Below are 16603 nucleotides of genomic sequence, written 5' to 3'. Positions count from 1 at the left end.
GGACATTTTCATTGATTGAGTCTGAGAAATAGGGTCTTTTCTTGAGCTAGTTCTCACAAATCAAGAAATATACCAGAAGACTGTTCCTAGAATTGCCAGTGCTTCTTCCCTCTCATTGAGCCTTTGCCTGGTTCAATTTATCACCTTAGCAGGACTGATTGTTATGTGTCCTTAATAACATGACTGCTTATTGAGTGGTTTCTTCAGGCCAGGCTCCATGCTAAGAGGTCTGTGTGCACAATTCTTTCTAATCCTCACAGCATCCCTTTGAACCAGGTACCATTTTTACTCCCATTTTATTGGTAAGGAATCCAAATCTCATTATGTTTACACAACTTGTCCAAAAGCACCAGCTAGAAAAGTGCAGATCTAGAAGGCTCATCTGGATCTGTCAGGCTCCAAATTGCATGTCTCCGGTTTTAAGTATCCTCTCCTCTCTAGTAACTCCTCTGCTCATTGTTTGCTGGAGAGCCACCTGCATGTTCAGGACTTGTTCTTGTAAAGCCCTGACCCCATCTGTCTTTGTGACAAACTCCCAGAACTGAGAAAACACCACTGCATTCATCACTTGGTATGAAATTGACCCAAGATAGTGCCATCAAGTCCTTTCAAGGTACTTCATCTTACCAGCTGTGCCATCTTCAGCAGGTGGCTTACCCTCTCTGAATACCAGTTTCCTCATTTGTGAAATGAAGATCAGAAGCCTATATTCTACCTGCACTGTCATTTTAATCAACTCACTTTTAAAATAAACTGACCTTATTATATAAGCATGTCTTTATCACTACCCCACATGGAGAAATAACATTCCTCTAATACCATTAAAACTAAATGCATAATTTTAAAAATAAATGTTCATCAGTGAATCATGTAAAATCATCTCATCTATGCAAAGCCACCCAGCACATAGTAGGTGCTGCTCAACATAGGACAGTCATTAGAAAATGAACTTTGGTACTGAGATATACAGTCTGGAAACCATTGGGTCTGTCGGCTGGCTTGGATGTGGTTTCGTGATCGAGGTCTGGCAGTTATTATGGTTCCCAATGAAGCTGTCCGTGGTCAAAAAGCCAGAACCAATTCTGCTGTCAAGAGGAGGTCAATTGGTTGGCAAGGCTGACTCCAGCCCTGCAGCCCGGCTGCTGACTCACCTTTCTCCATTGCTCTGAGTCAGACTGCCCTGGAATAGCAGCCATCTTATCTCTTGCTGCCTACTCATCAGCAAGGAGGAGACTTGCTAGGTCTCGACTGTTCTGGTCTACATTGGAAACCATTGCTTTGCTAATTTCTGGGAGAAGCCAGGGAGGCTGCACCATGGATCCAGGGCCCAAGACCCCAATGACAAATTCACAACATGTGTTCCATCTTGGCAGACATTACCAATCCATCAAAGCACCACTAAGCCCAGGCATGGTGTTAGAATACTTTTCAACATGGCAGCCAGACAGCCATTACCAATAGACTGAAGATGAAACATGATCCCTTATAAAGGGAGATACAAAGAAACAGAAAATGCTGATTCTAGCTTTGAAAAGGATCCATTCAAGTGCTAAAATGTAGTTTAAAAAAAGAAAAAGAAAAACACAAAAAAGAGGTCTTCACAAGAAAAATAATAAAGAGGAGATGATAGTGAAGCTACAAAGAAAATTAAAGAGCTATCAAAATGGGAACTAAAATTTTAAGAGAACAAAGGCTATTTCAGAGGATGCAAGAGACAACTGAATCATCATGCAATAATGGCTTTTAAGGGTTTGATTCTACACATAATGACCAATGTTATTCTCCACCAAGCAGAGAAACAAAGTTGAGGGTAAGGTTTGGAATACAGCTGCAACTAGAGGGCTTAGGGTAGAGGCAATGAAGAATTTCCTGATAGGTTAACAGGGTTGTTAGTGCCTGGAATGTGCCATGGGGAGAAGCTAGAATCTTTGCTGGGATTCCTTGAGAGCTTGACTCTCTCCTACTCATCTTTGCTTCTAGTGCAGATTCCCGCCTCTAGGAGATGCTCAGTAATTGTCTGCTGAACTGAACTAGCCAAATGTTAAAAAGTAACAATAGCTAATGTTTTCTGAGTGCTTACTATGTACCAGGAACTGTGCCTATTGTGCCTATATTATTTTATATATCCTCATAATATCCTATGTGGGTACTATTTATTACAATGCCCATTTCACAGATGTAAGAACTGAGGCTCAGAGACATCAGCTCACTTGTTCACCATCACACAGTTGGTAAATGGCTGTCTTGGGATTTGAACCTGGGCTGGCCGCCTCCAGACAGCGTACTCTTAGCCACTATGCTCCCAACTAGGATAGGTTCTTAGGTACCCAAATATTTTGGGTAAGAGTCAGCCAGCAAAAAAATAAAAATAGCCCTTTGGGGAACCAGAAAGCCATCCTCCCAAGGGGTTGTCTTTCCCATGGTAGGAGGGTACCACTGCCTAACCTCCACCTGGCTAGTCTACAACCAGCTTCGTACCTCTACTAACCAACTGCAGGAAGAAAGCTCCACATTCCCAGGTTTCTGCCTTGGGGCAAGAGGAAAAACAGAAAACAAGGATGGCCAGTGGCCAGCTGTCAGTGCCTGATACTGGAAACATATGGTGGGACAGCAGCCCTGGGGAACTTTTTCCTGCTTCTATCCTAGGAGACCACTCAACACCGAACCTCCTGGAGACCTCCCAGCACCTTCTGCAGAAGCTAAAAGACTGACCACTGAGTCTTGTCAGCATCATCTTTTTATTTACCCTTCCTCCATCCCAGGGTCCAGAGTGGGGCAGGTAACAGTGAGGGAGGTGGCAGCCACCAGAGGCAGTGCCCCATCATACAATTCGGTCTCTACCCCTCAGCTGATCTAAACAACGGCATTGCTGACTTCTTATGTAGGAGTCTTAGAAATTGATCTTCCTAAAAAGCCATCCTTGGAGCACCTCCCAGAAGCAGGTAAAATAACACCGCTGCAATTGTCCACAATGCCAGGAGTCTGCATAACATAAGCGCTGACTTTTCTGATGCAAAAGATGGCAACTTTGTCAGAGAGAGATGCTTTTCTTTTCTCCTTCTCTCCTCTCCTCTCCTCTCCTCTCCTCTCCTCTCCTTTCCTTTCCTTTCTGGGTCAGAGTCTCACTCTGTCGCCCAGGCTGGAGTGCAGTGGCACCAGCTCAGCTCACTGCAACCTCTGCCTCCCTGGTTCAAGCAAAGGGAGAGATGCTTTTAAGTCACAGGGGATTGTGACTGAAAGGGGTAAGTGGCTTCTTTTTTCGGAAATTTAGGATGCAGAGAACTAGGATTTGTAGAAGGTCACGCCAGGAATCTAATGATCCCAAATAGCAATTCTCTTTCCTATTCTTAAGACCCCTGTGGACTGAGCAACTGTGCTCAAGAGTGGCCTGCTCTTCTTCACATAACTGCCATTGCAATCAAAAAAGTTCTTCTTGACATCTAACCTAAATCCTTTTGTAGCCTCCAACTTGAGCTCTTTTCCATCTTACAAATTCTCTTAGCTGCCTTTAGGAGGGAGGGAGAGAGGGAGTGAGAATACGAGAGAAGTGGAAGAAAGGGAAAGACGGAAGAAAAGTGTGTTACCCTTTAAACCAGGATTTCTACTTTTGGGAATTTATCCAAAAGAAATGCACAAAAATGCTTTATGAACTTGAAGCTTGTAGTAACAAAAATAGTCATAATAAGTAATGTCCAGCAATAGGTGAATATTTCATGAATATCATTGACATATGGAAAAATCTATTATTCATGTCTAAGTGAAAAAAATCAAGTTGCACAACAATATTATTGTATAATCTCATTTTGTGGGGATAATTATTATTACTAGTTGTACTATTATTGTGGGCATATAAGCATCCTGGAGATATAAACACCAAGTGGCCAAGAAACCTCTGGTTATCTATTGCAGCATAGCAAACCCCAAAACTTAGAGGCTAGAAGCAACAATTTACGATTATTTGTCATGGTTCCTGGGCTGACTGGGCTCTGCTGGGTGGTTCTTGCTTCTGGTCTCTCATGCATTTGCAGCCAGTGAGCAGTGGGACTACACCCACTTGGGACCTTTATTGAGCTGGATATCCACGATGGCTCATTCCCATGGGTGACAGTGGATGCTGGATATTGGCCATGAGCTTCACTGAGGCTTTCAACCAGAGGCCCTACACATGGCCTAAGTGGCATGTGCCTCTTACAGAAAGGCAACTGGGTTCCAAGAAGGAGCATACCAAGAGCATGTGTTCAAAAGACCCACTTATGACCTAACCTTAGAAGTCATGCAGTATCAGTCCTGCCATAGTGTATTGGTCAAAAGTAAATTACAGGGCCAGCTCCAACTCAAGGCATGGAGACTACCTAGAGGCATGTGTACCAGGGGGCATAGTACACAAGGCTTCACCTATAAGGCTAGCTGACACATTATCCATGGAAGATGGGGTTTTGACAGACTTTCCCCTTCTAATTTCTAATGTAGTCATTAAATGTATAAACTCCCCTGAGTTTATATATTTAACAGTTTGGTTTATTGTCCTGGCTCACCACCTAGCTGTGTGATCTCAAACAAGTTACTTAACCTCTCTGAACCTCAGGGCTTTTAAATCATGGTACCCACTACACAGGGTAGTTGTGAAGATTAAGTGAGATATTGTGTGTAAGATGCTTAGAAGTGCCCTGAGCACAGTGGATACACAATAAAAGTAGACAAATTCTATTACTATTATTATTAGACACTGATATAATGTTTAATTTTTGACAAGTGTGTATTACTTTTGTAATTGAAAAAACAGTTTTTAAAGACAAGAAAAAGGCAATGTAGCAGAACTAAAAGATATAAACTCAGAACTCCCAGTCCAGCTGCTTCTTCCAAGGAACCTGCAGGGACCCCTTAGTCATCACAGACACAGAAAATACCTCTAGAAGACCTTGACCCTTTCTCTCTGGGCCAGCAGACGATTCAGTGGTGTGGTCTGACAACAAAACCTGTGTTGTTCTCTCAGCCACTTCCCAAAATCCTCCCAAGCTTGAGCACAGTAAGCTGCAAAATACGGGAAATGAATTCCCTCAAGAATATAACCAAGAAGCTTTGCAGTCACAAAACATGGGCTTTTTATTATCCAGGAACTTAAACCTGTCTGACGACACCATTGACAGAAAGGATTTGCTTTTCAGAAGCATTGACATTTTGGTGGTGAAGTTCGGTGGGGCTTGCTTGGATGGGATTGGTTGGGTTTCCTCAACAATGGAATCCTTGGATCAGTTTGACAGGAAAGCTCAGAAATGGAATTTCAGGCAGTGAGAACTTCGGTTTCTTCATTTACTCACCCCTTATAAATACACACAGACCCTGTCAACATCACTCTTTCCCTTTGGGGAAAATGTGCCACTGTGGAAATGAAAGAAATTTTAAATATGGGGAGTTATAGCAAATGTCAAGCTTTTAAGAGTTGAAGGCTCTACCTTTTCATTTCTTTTTCAGAAAATCAATACACAGGAACCGCACCATTCCCCTCTGGGTCTCCTCAGCTCACACTTCTTTCTCCCACCCCACCCCAGGGATCTCCTACATGTTCTTGATGTTGCCTTGGGGGAAAATCTACCTGTACAAAAGAAATGGGAAACTCAGTGTCTGCGGGTTAGTTTCTCAAGAGAGGCAATCACTAGAAACTTAAGGAAATGTCAAATATGAATACCTAGCAATTTCACTTGGAATTGATGACTTGCCTGACTTAAAGCATTAATTAGATGGGGTTGGAATACTTTTAAAGAGCTTCGATATGGAGAATTTTTAGCACCACACTTCAAACAGGGTTCAGCTGGGGAGGAAGAAAAAGTGGGAGAGTCACTCTCTATAGAATATATATATATATATATATATATATACACACACACACACACACACACACACAGACACGTATATATATATTATCCAGGAACTTAAACCTGTATGTATGTGTGTGTGTGTATATATATAGCACTTTTTCTGGGGACATCCCGCCATTTATACATCCTGCCTCCTTGGGAAGCAGGGATGTGAAAGGGAAAGTGGGCATTGTTTAATGGATGGGGAGGAAAAAGGTTGTGGCTGAGCATGATGGCTCACGCCTGTAATCCCAACACTTTGGGAGGCTGAGGCTGGTGGATCACTTGAGGTCAGGAGTTCGAGACCAGCCTGGCCAACATGGTGAAACCCCATCTCTACTTAAAAAAAAAAAAAAATTAGCTGGGTGTGATGGCACGTGCCTCTAATCCCAGCTACTCAGGAGGCTGAGGCAAGAGAATTGCTTGAACCTGGGAGGTGGAGGTTGCAGTGAGCCGAGATCGCATCATTGCACTCTAGCCTGGCCAACAAGAGCGAAACTCAGTCTCATTAAAAAGGAAAAAAGAGGTTGCAAGAAAATATGGCACTTTTCTAAGTCAGGGGCAACCCAAGGAACAGGAAACGCATTCTTTATGCTGAGAACCCTTTTCTATGACCAAAAATAAACAAAGCAGAATCTATCAAGACAGAAAGTCAGACAGAGCTGGGGTCACCATTTTCATTTTTCTCTGGCTCCCTTACTTGTTCTGTTTGTGACTTTGAGCAAATTATCTAAAAATCCAAGCCTTGGTTTCCTCATGTGTAAAATGGGAAATCGTTCTCATGTCTCTCTGTTCTATGAACATAAGAAGCTGATTCCCACCACAAGGCTGTTGCACTTGCCAATCCCACTGCCTAGAATTCTTTTCCCACAAATATTTGCATGACAGACCCCTAGATCCCTTCTTTTTTCCCTTTTTTTTTTTTTTTTTTTTTTTCTGAGACAGTCTCACTCTGTAATCCAGGCTGGAGTGCAGTGGTACGATCTCGGCTCACTGTAACTTCCACCTCCCGAGTTCAAGTGATTCTCCTGCCTCAGCCTTCCGAGTAGCTGCGATTATAGGCACCCACCACCACACCTGGCTAATTTTTGTATTTTTAGTAGTGGTGGGGTTTCACCATGTTGGCCAGGCTGGTCTGGAGCTCCTGACCTCAAGCGATCCACCACCCTCAGCCTCCTAAAGTGCTGGGATTATAGGCGTGAGCCACAGTGCCTGGCCTCCCTTCTCTTCATCCTTGATTGGACCGGAATATCACTTTTAATCTAAAAGTTACTACCCCATAAACTTGTCTCATCCCTTGGTGTTATTCTTCCTAGTATCACATCTGACATTCTGTTGTGTATTTGCATGTGTGTTTATTTATTGTCTGTCTCCCTCATTATACTATAAACTCCATGGCAAAAGGGAACCTGTCCACTTTGTTAATACCTGTATCTCCAAAGCCTCATCCAATGCCTGGCATAGTCAATGCCCAGTTAATATTTGCTGCATGAATGGACTCTCAGTCAATAGCTACCATCCATTACACACTTCTTACGTGCCAGACACTGTTTAAACCACTTTATTAAAATTATCTCACTTAACCCTCAGAACAACCCTATGAGGTAGATAGTCTTATTAACCACATGATATGGTTTCACTGTGTTCCCACCCAAATCTCATCTTGAAATGTAGCTCCCATAATCCCCATGTATCATAGGAGGGACCCAGTGGGAGGTAGTTGAATCATGGGGCCGTGTCTTTGCCATGCTGTTCTCATGATAGTGAATAAGTCTCATGAGATCTGATGGTTTTATAAAGGGGAGTTCCCCTGCACAAGCTCTTGCTGGCCACCATGTAAGACATGACTTTGCTCCTCATTAGCCTTTTGCCATGATTGTGACGCCTCCCTAGCCAGGTGGAACTGTGAGTCAATTAAACGCCTTTCCTTTGTAAATTACCCAATCTTGGAAACTTCTTTATTGGCAGTGTAAGAAGAGACTATTAACCCCATTTTATAAAGAAGGGAACTGAGGCACAGAAATACTGAATAAACTTGTCTAAAGTCAAGGTGGTAATAACAGCCAGGCAGCCCAGCCCCAGATCCCGCACTCTTAGCAACTGAGCTCCTATACCCTTGATTCAATAGACCTTTAGAACTCAACCTCTTTACAGCTTGGGTTCCATGAAGCTCTGACTATATATGATTAGGTCAGAGGAGCAGGGATTGGAAACCAAGCCTTTAATCAGGACCCTTCACCAAAGTTTTGTCCTTCTTTCTGTATCTATTCACCAGCAGCTCCTATATACTGTGTTCTCATTTATCTCTTTAATACTTAGCCACTTATATGATGTTTCTCCACTCTCTGAGTACAGACTTTATGTGTATCCACAAGAGTACCCAATGTATGTCCACCTTAGGCCTATGCACATGTATTTGACCACAGAAAGTAGATGCTAAATACTTTTTGGAAAAATTTCTGGATGAATAAAACATCTTGAAATGCTTTTCAACAGAACGCAGCAAGGCTGTTTAATAAAAGAGAGCTATAAAATGCAAGGATGCTTACAAAGCAAGCAGAACTCAATATAAGTATTCTTTGTCTTAATAAACCCAACTCTTCATACTTCTCCCCCTCAGAACATTTGCACATGCTGTTTCCTTTGCTTGAAACACTTTCTCCTTCCAACTTTTCTGCCTTTTAACCTCTTCCTGGTCTTCCAAATCTCAGTAAAGATTTTTCTGATTCCTACTCCAAAACATTCCTTCATAGCGTTCACTACAGCTTGCAGTTAATGCATTTTCTTCCGTGGCTCTTCAGCTGATGTTTTTCTTGACTAACAGAATCTAAGCTCCATGCAGGCTAAACAGACCATGTCTATTTTGTTCACCATCCCCTTCAAGGGCACAGCTCAGAATAGGTACATAATGCATGAATGCATTTATGCAGTTTTGAAATATCAAGTTTACAAATATAAAGACCTTTAGTGGGTCTCTTTTCTGAAGCAGTGACTTAAATAGGACATACTCACCATTTTTCTCTACATTGTGTGCAGTATAGCATATCTTCATGGTACCCCCAGCCCACTGGGAATAAGTACCAATATTGCAGACTGGTTTTGAGCATGGATGTTGGTCCTGGGATTGAATCCTGGCTAATTAATATAATCAGTATCTTAACTCTCCACCACTCCAAAATGTTATTTCAAAGTGATTTGGACAAGAACAAGAGCAGTATAGACTTTAAAAAAAAAAACTGGTAATACTGAGAGGATATGGAGCAACTGGAATTCTCATATTCTGCTATTGGGAATCTAAATTAGTAAAATTTTACAAAGCAATTCAGCAGTGTCTGTTAAAGATGAGGATGCACATACTCTAAAACATAATAAATACACTTCCATGTATACATTACCCCAGAGAAATTTTCATATATAAGTACTTCTCATGGAGAGTCATGTCAAGATATTAACTTTGGTTTATAACAGCAAAATCCTGGAACCAATTTAAATGAATGAACATATTTAATATAATAAATTATAAATAAATAAATAAATCAGTAAGTTCCTACAGCAAAATGCTATGTAGTCATTCAATTGAGTGAACTAGATCTTCACGTAGCAACAAAACTGGGCCTCAAAAATACAATGTTGAATGACAAAAGCAGTATATAGAATGGCAGTTTCAGTATAAAAGAAAGCAAAAGGCTGGGCACAGTGATGTGCACCTGTAGTCCCAGCTACTTAGGAGGCTAAGGTGCAAGGGTCACTTGAGCCCTGGAGTTCAAAGCTGTAAAGCACCATGATTGCATCTGTGAATAGCCACTGCACTCCAGCCTGGGCAACATAGCAAGACCGGGTCTCTGAAAAAGAAAGAAAGAAAGAATATGCAGACATGGCACTGGACACTGCACACAGCCTGCAGCATGGTGGTTGCCTCTAGAGAAAGAAGATGGAAAAGAATGAGAACAGGGCTTCTTCAGAGGAGACTTCAACTGTATCTATAGTGTCATTTCTTTCTTTAAAGAGAGCTGAAGTAAATATGGCAAAATGTTAAAATGTATTAAATCTGAGTGATGAGCACACCAGGTTTTGCAGGTGTGTTTATTATAAGAATTTTTACATGTGAACTATTGTATAACATTTTAAATGGCTACCAAGAAAGGAAGAGAGACAGAGAGAGACTGAGAGAGAGATCTGGATTCTAGCTCTGCCACTGGACCTCAGACAAGTAATGTAAGCTTTCTGAGAACTTAGGTTGCAAAATAGCATTATCGGTGTTCAAATTTCAGGGTTGACTGTGAGAATGAATGAAAATAAATGTGTAGAATGACTTCTAGATATTATCCATTGGAATATCATTTCAGAGTGAGTCCCTAATGACTTTCTAAATATGCTTAATTCAGGGAGACTTTTTTTTTTAAAAAAAACTGATCAGAAATTATATAGATGTATTTTCAAGACAAATCTGACCCCATAAAAAATAAAACATTGCTGCTGTTTATGCAAAAACTATGTATTAGGTTGGTGCAAAAGTAATTGCAGTTTTTGCCAATTACTTTTGCACCAACCTAATGCAGGCACACTATATGGACATATATAAGCATAGATTATTTATTAACTGTAATTTCCCTGAGGGAGGGGAACTTTGATGATTGGAGAATAAGAGTAGAAGGAAAATGTACTTTTCCTTGCTATTATTTTTGATTATGTAGCATGTACGTAGATTACCTATTCCAAAAACAAATGTAATTTACTTTTAAATTAATCTGAAGGTCATGATCTTCTCTGCACCTCCAATTTTAAATCTACTTAAAAAGGAAAGATCCTAAAATCCAAGCTCTGAAGAGGTTCTTAAGAGGTTATATAGTCCCGTCTCTTTCCTGAACACATATAGCAGGAAATGCCACCTCAGCCCCATATTCTTCATGCAACTGAACAAAAGAAAAAGCATGAGATTTGGGATCAGGGGATCCTATCACCATGAATTATTAACTGTGTAGCTCTAAGCAAGTTGCTTAAGCTCTCAGAGCCCCAGTTTCATTTCTAAGATGAAGAGAATGGCAACACCAACTCTCATGGTTGTGTGAGGCTCTCAGAGCCCCAGTTTCATTCCTAAGATGAGGATAATGGCAGCACCACCTCTCACAGTTGTGTGAGGAGAATGGCGGCACCACCTCTCACGGTTGTGTGAAGAGAATGGCGGCATCACCTCTCATGGTTGTGTGAGGAGAATGGCAACACCACCTTCCATGGTTGTGTGAGGAGAATGGCAACACCACCTCCCACGGTTGTGTGAGGCTCTCAGAGCCCCAGCTTCATTCCTAAGATGAGGATAATGGCAGCACCGCCTCTCACGGTTGTGTGAGGAGAATGGTGGCACCACCTCTCATTGTTGTGTGAGGAGAATGGCGGCAACACCACTCATGGTTGTGTGAGGAGAATGGCGGCACCGCCTCTCATGGCTGTGTGAGGCTCTCAGAGCCCCAGTTTCACTTCTAAGATGAGGAGAATGGAGGCACCGCCTCTCATGGTTGTGTTAGAATATAAGCATAACTTTAAAATAGTATCCACTAATTGTATGAGGTGCTATTTGTAATGCTGAGGTTGTCCCTCAAAAGCATTGATTCAATCATTTTCACTTCCATGGGAGTGCAAAATAAACATATGCCTAGGGCCCCCATAGGAGCCAACGAAGTCATCTTTGCTTCAGAGCTAAACCAGTTTTTCTTCTCTCCACAGCAAATATCTTGACAGTGATCATCCTCTCCCAGCTGGTGGCAAGAAGGCAGAAGTCCTCCTACAACTATCTCTTGGCACTCGCTGCTGCCGACATCTTGGTCCTCTTTTTCATAGTGTTTGTGGACTTCCTGTTGGAAGATTTCATCTTGAACATGCAGATGCCTCAGGTCCCCGACAAGATCATAGAAGTGCTGGAATTCTCATCCATCCACACCTCCATATGGATTACTGTACCGTTAACCATTGACAGGTATATCGCTGTCTGCCACCCGCTCAAGTACCACACGGTCTCATATCCAGCCCGCACCCGGAAAGTCATTGTAAGTGTTTACATCACCTGCTTCCTGACCAGCATCCCCTATTACTGGTGGCCCAACATCTGGACTGAAGACTACATCAGCACCTCTGTGCATCACGTCCTCATCTGGATCCACTGCTTCACCGTCTACCTGGTGCCCTGCTCCATCTTCTTCATCTTGAACTCAATCATTGTGTACAAGCTCAGGAGGAAGAGCAATTTTCGTCTCCGTGGCTACTCCACGGGGAAGACCACCGCCATCTTGTTCACCATTACCTCCATCTTTGCCACACTTTGGGCCCCCCGCATCATCATGATTCTTTACCACCTCTATGGAGCGCCCATCCAGAACCGCTGGCTGGTGCACATCATGTCCGACATTGCCAACATGCTAGCCCTTCTGAACACAGCCATCAACTTCTTCCTCTACTGCTTCATCAGCAAGCGGTTCCGCACCATGGCAGCCGCCACGCTCAAGGCTTTCTTCAAGTGCCAGAAGCAACCTGTACAGTTCTACACCAATCATAATTTTTCCATAACAAGTAGCCCCTGGATCTCGCCGGCAAACTCACACTGCATCAAGATGCTGGTGTACCAGTATGACAAAAATGGAAAACCTATAAAAGTATCCCCGTGATTCCATAGGTGTGGCAACTACTGCCTCTGTCTAATCCATTTCCAGATGGGAAGGTGTCCCATCCTATGGCTGAGCAGCTCTCCTTAAGAGTGCTAATCCGATTTCCTGTCTCCCGCAGACTGGGCAATTCTCAGACTGGTAGATGAGAAGAGATGGAAGAGAAGAACGGAGAGCATGAAGCTTGTTTTTACTTATGCATTTATTCCACAGAGTCGCAATGACAGCAAAAGCTCCTACCAGTTTGAAGATGCCATTGGAGCTTGTGTCATCATCCTGTGACCAGTTAGGACACAAAGTAGAGAAGTAGTCTGTGATTTCGCCCTGGTACCATCCACAGTCACTGGGAACCCTTCATTTATGGGACTTACCAAGCCCCAGTAGCACATAGCTGAGCCTGCACTCTTCTTCCGAGAGCTGAGGTCATTCATCACTTCCCTCTGCTGTTCCCAGGAGCTAACAATAATGACTATTTCAGGATTTTTTTCAAGGTGCCCTTTGTCCTAGAGAGGGTTGTGGTCTTGAATTGGCTCTGGCACTCCTAGCTTCAGAATGACACTGTGGGAATAGAAGAGTATTGGATCCCATCCAAACTGTGGCCAGAGCTTCTTCAGGAAATCTCCAAACCCGCATAGCTGTGACCTCAAACCTGGGGTCTAAAAGGCAGTTTTCTATTTATCATTATGTACAGATTTTCTCTATCTCCTCCAAAACAAAGACCCTGCCTGGTGCGCAGGGGGAAAGGAGGAATTCTCGAGCCCAGAAAAACAAAAAATTAAGCCCACACTTGCCATTGTTTCAACCCATCCCTGTGTCAGCTGCATACGATCCCGTTACTCAAAATTGCTTCTTGTTATGGTATCACTCCAGCTTCCTAGAGAAGCCTTTTTACGTGTCAAGTTGCCAACCCTGCCTCCTTGCTTGCTGAGGCCCTCACCAAATTGTTTTATTTGAAGTGACTTCCGAACTGAATTTAATATTCAAGGGTCAGGAACTGCAGCTCTGCGGGTATGAGAGGAGGTGTTCTCAGCTCTGTCTCACAGCCCAGCTGGCGCTGCCATTTCGCCACAAACGCAGACACAAAAGGTGCCCATGCTGACGCCTCGTCTGCCCTTTGACGCACATGGCTCAAAAGGGTGGTGCCAGTTCTTGGTAAAGCTATTTAACCCAGATCCTTTGTAAAATGATAAAATATAAGTGTGTTTATTTATTCTACCCTTGCCTGTCCAAGGCAAGAACATTTCTAGGATGTAATGAATAGGGGCATCCCTGGAAATTGCTACTTATGTGTGCACCACACACACACACATGATTATATTCGTCTTATTTAGTGTTTCTTTTTTCTTCTTTTTTTTTTAACTTCTCTCTCAGATTCCCAGTATTCGAATTCATGCCTGTTTTGGAATAAATTTGCCAAAATGACTTTGAAATTGCATGACATTTTTGGTGACCAAAAAACGGCAGACAGTCCACCTGGAATATTTAGTTCCTCAGGCTGGATTTTTACTGCATTTTGTCCCTAAGTTGGAAGACATGTCTATCTTTTTTAAGGGAATTTGCAATAAATGAATGGGGTAAGAAAAGGCCCCATGGCAACACAAACCCTAAACTTCAGCCAATGCTCTCAATACTAACTCAATACAAACTTAGGTCATATTAGTCCTGAAGATCCTAATTCTTACCCCTTTTAAAGGATTGCAATAGAATCTCATCAGAGCCAAGGATTAGATTCTAAAGTCAGTGCAAAAGATAAAACCTTACAGAGCCGAAGTTACCTTTGCAAAAGATCCTCAAAAAAGAGCCATGTTGGAGATTATATTCCATTGCTTTCAAAACCTAACACAGCTAAGTTTTTCTCTAGCATTGGAACAAGTTGCTGTTTCTCTGGTTGATGACAAGACAGAATTGGCTCTCATTTAGGGACCATATTGTGTGATTCTAATGTATCTGAGAACATCAAGACCACCCTGGTGCATCAAGATGCTTCCACTCAAAGAAGTTCATGGAAGTCGTCTGACTGAGGGACAGATCTCCCATCTCCCACGCTCCCCAGGGCGTATGCTCATTGAGTGGAATGGTAAGCAGATTCCCTCACCTCCCTTAAATTGCATTTCTCTCTGTCTCTTTTTTGCCAAGCGCGTGTAATTGAACATGTGTTCATTAAATGTGTGTGTGATGCAATGCCACCACACCCCCTTATGAATGGACATTGACCAAAGGCTACCTATACTGAATATATATATATATATATTTATTTATTTTTTAAACATGTAGCTCTGAAAAATGCTAGTTTGAGCTACACCTGAATGAGTCAAAGTGCAATATCTCCAAAGGTTAAGCAATTCCTTTTTGAGAATGTATATAAGATGGAAAATATGTATGTGACTCTCCATGCTCTCTACTCCATATTTTTAATTGTGCGTAACAATTAATTGTTGATGTTTAAAAACTGGGTGTGCATAGGGAACATTTTCCTCAGACACTTTAATTTATTACTTCTCGATGATAGAGGCTCTACCACGTGGTATTGTGATCTCTTTTCCTCTGAATATATTTTATATTTTGCTACATGATATTTAAAAGAGGTCCAATTCTCGAAGGCACTCTAGTGAATTGCTGTCTTCTGCTTAAAATGCAAATGAATGCCCATTGGGTTAGGTTGATTCATATCTCTTAAAATTTATTTCAAACTATCTAAGGACTTTTAATTTATTATTATTTATAGTAATAATTATGGACATCATGAAATGGGTTTTTTTAACTTTAAAACTTTAAAAACTTGTAAGCCTTTTCTTTCAGGCCAGTTTTGACAATAAAGCCTTGAACTTTGAAGCCTGTCATGTAAACGGCTGCTGCTGGTGGCACTAAAGCAATTGCCTTATCGTGGGTTTTTGTGGTGCCTCTTTCAAAGACAGTTAACTAGCTTCTCTCTTGCTATATGATTTGTGTCCTTGGTTGGACATTGCAATGATGATACGCACCACCATGCTGTGTCTTTTTATTGAACAACTTGATGGCTGAAATGTCTCATGGGGAAGGAAATGAGGGGAATGACAGACAAACCATAAAAGACAGACCGGAGTGGGCATGAACTTGTGTGTTGCAAACACCCTGCTATTGGAAAAGATCACTTTGCACATTTGGTACCTCCTGGTTCAACATGGGGAGCCTACCCGAAGTGAATAAAAGACTCTAATGTTGGCTATTCCAGTTCAGAGAATGGAATAGAAAGTTACCATAGAAAAAAAGCAAATGTTCATATTTTCTTAATTAGATTATATATTGTGTTTGGACTTGTTTGTATTATAATAAATTCTAATATGGTGCACACTTGGTGTTTGGTATTTGCATCTATGTTCAAGCAATTGCAGTATGCTGATTTTTTATTACTATTATTTTTAATTGATAAATCATAATTGTATACATTTATGGGATACAATGTGATGTTTTGATATATGTATACAATGTGGAATAATTAAATCAAGCTAAATTAACACATCTGTCACTTCACTTATCATTTTTTTGTGGTGAGAAATTTGAAATTTATTATCTTAGTTATTTTGAAACATACATTGTTACCGACTCCACTCACCTTGCTATGCAATAGATCTCAAAATTTATTTCTTCCAACTAACAAACTTTGTGCCCTTTGACAAACATCTCCCGTTCCCTGCTTCTCACCTACTTCCAGCCTCTGGTAACCATCACTTTACTCTCTACTTTTATGAGTTTGACTCTTTTGGATTCCACATATAAGTGAAATCATATAGTATTTGTCTTTCTGTGCCTGACTCATTTCACTAAGCATGATATCCTCCAAATTGCAGAATGCTGGTTTAAACATTTAACATTTAAGCGGACATCTTTCTTATACATTGTGCTGGGTGCTAGAATAAAACCAGAGTTCCATCTGTCTCCTGGTTAGCAGATATAGTTCAGAATTTAAGACCACTGAACTGTGCTCCCTACAATCCTCATTTAGGTAGTTTACTGGGTATAAATCTGAATTCTCTTCTGATCACTTCCTCTGTACATCTTTGAGACAGTGAAGGATGATTTTTTAATAATCATAACTGGAAATCCAGCATCATGTCT

The 16603-nt window shown here is 41.6% G+C and overlaps 1 protein-coding gene across 1 annotated transcript in view; it reads left to right on the top strand.

Annotated features, from left to right (window-relative positions):
• The window catches only part of GPR139 (G protein-coupled receptor 139), a 45636-nt gene extending 29644 nt beyond the window's left edge, over positions 1 to 15992 (top strand). Inside the window, exon 2 of the mRNA XM_003830550.6 lies at positions 11577 to 15992. Within this exon, the coding sequence (XP_003830598.1) occupies positions 11577 to 12511 (935 nt within the window). The 3' untranslated portion in view covers positions 12512 to 15992. The remainder of the gene's footprint in view (positions 1 to 11576) is intronic.
• The last annotated feature ends 611 nt before the right edge of the window (positions 15993 to 16603 follow it).

This window comes from Pan paniscus, chromosome 18 (assembly GCF_029289425.2).
Source record: "Pan paniscus chromosome 18, NHGRI_mPanPan1-v2.0_pri, whole genome shotgun sequence".
In the NCBI taxonomy this organism is placed as follows: Eukaryota; Metazoa; Chordata; class Mammalia; order Primates; family Hominidae; genus Pan; species Pan paniscus.
Note: the sequence above shows the minus strand (reverse complement) of the source record. Positions and strands in the feature narration are given on the sequence as shown.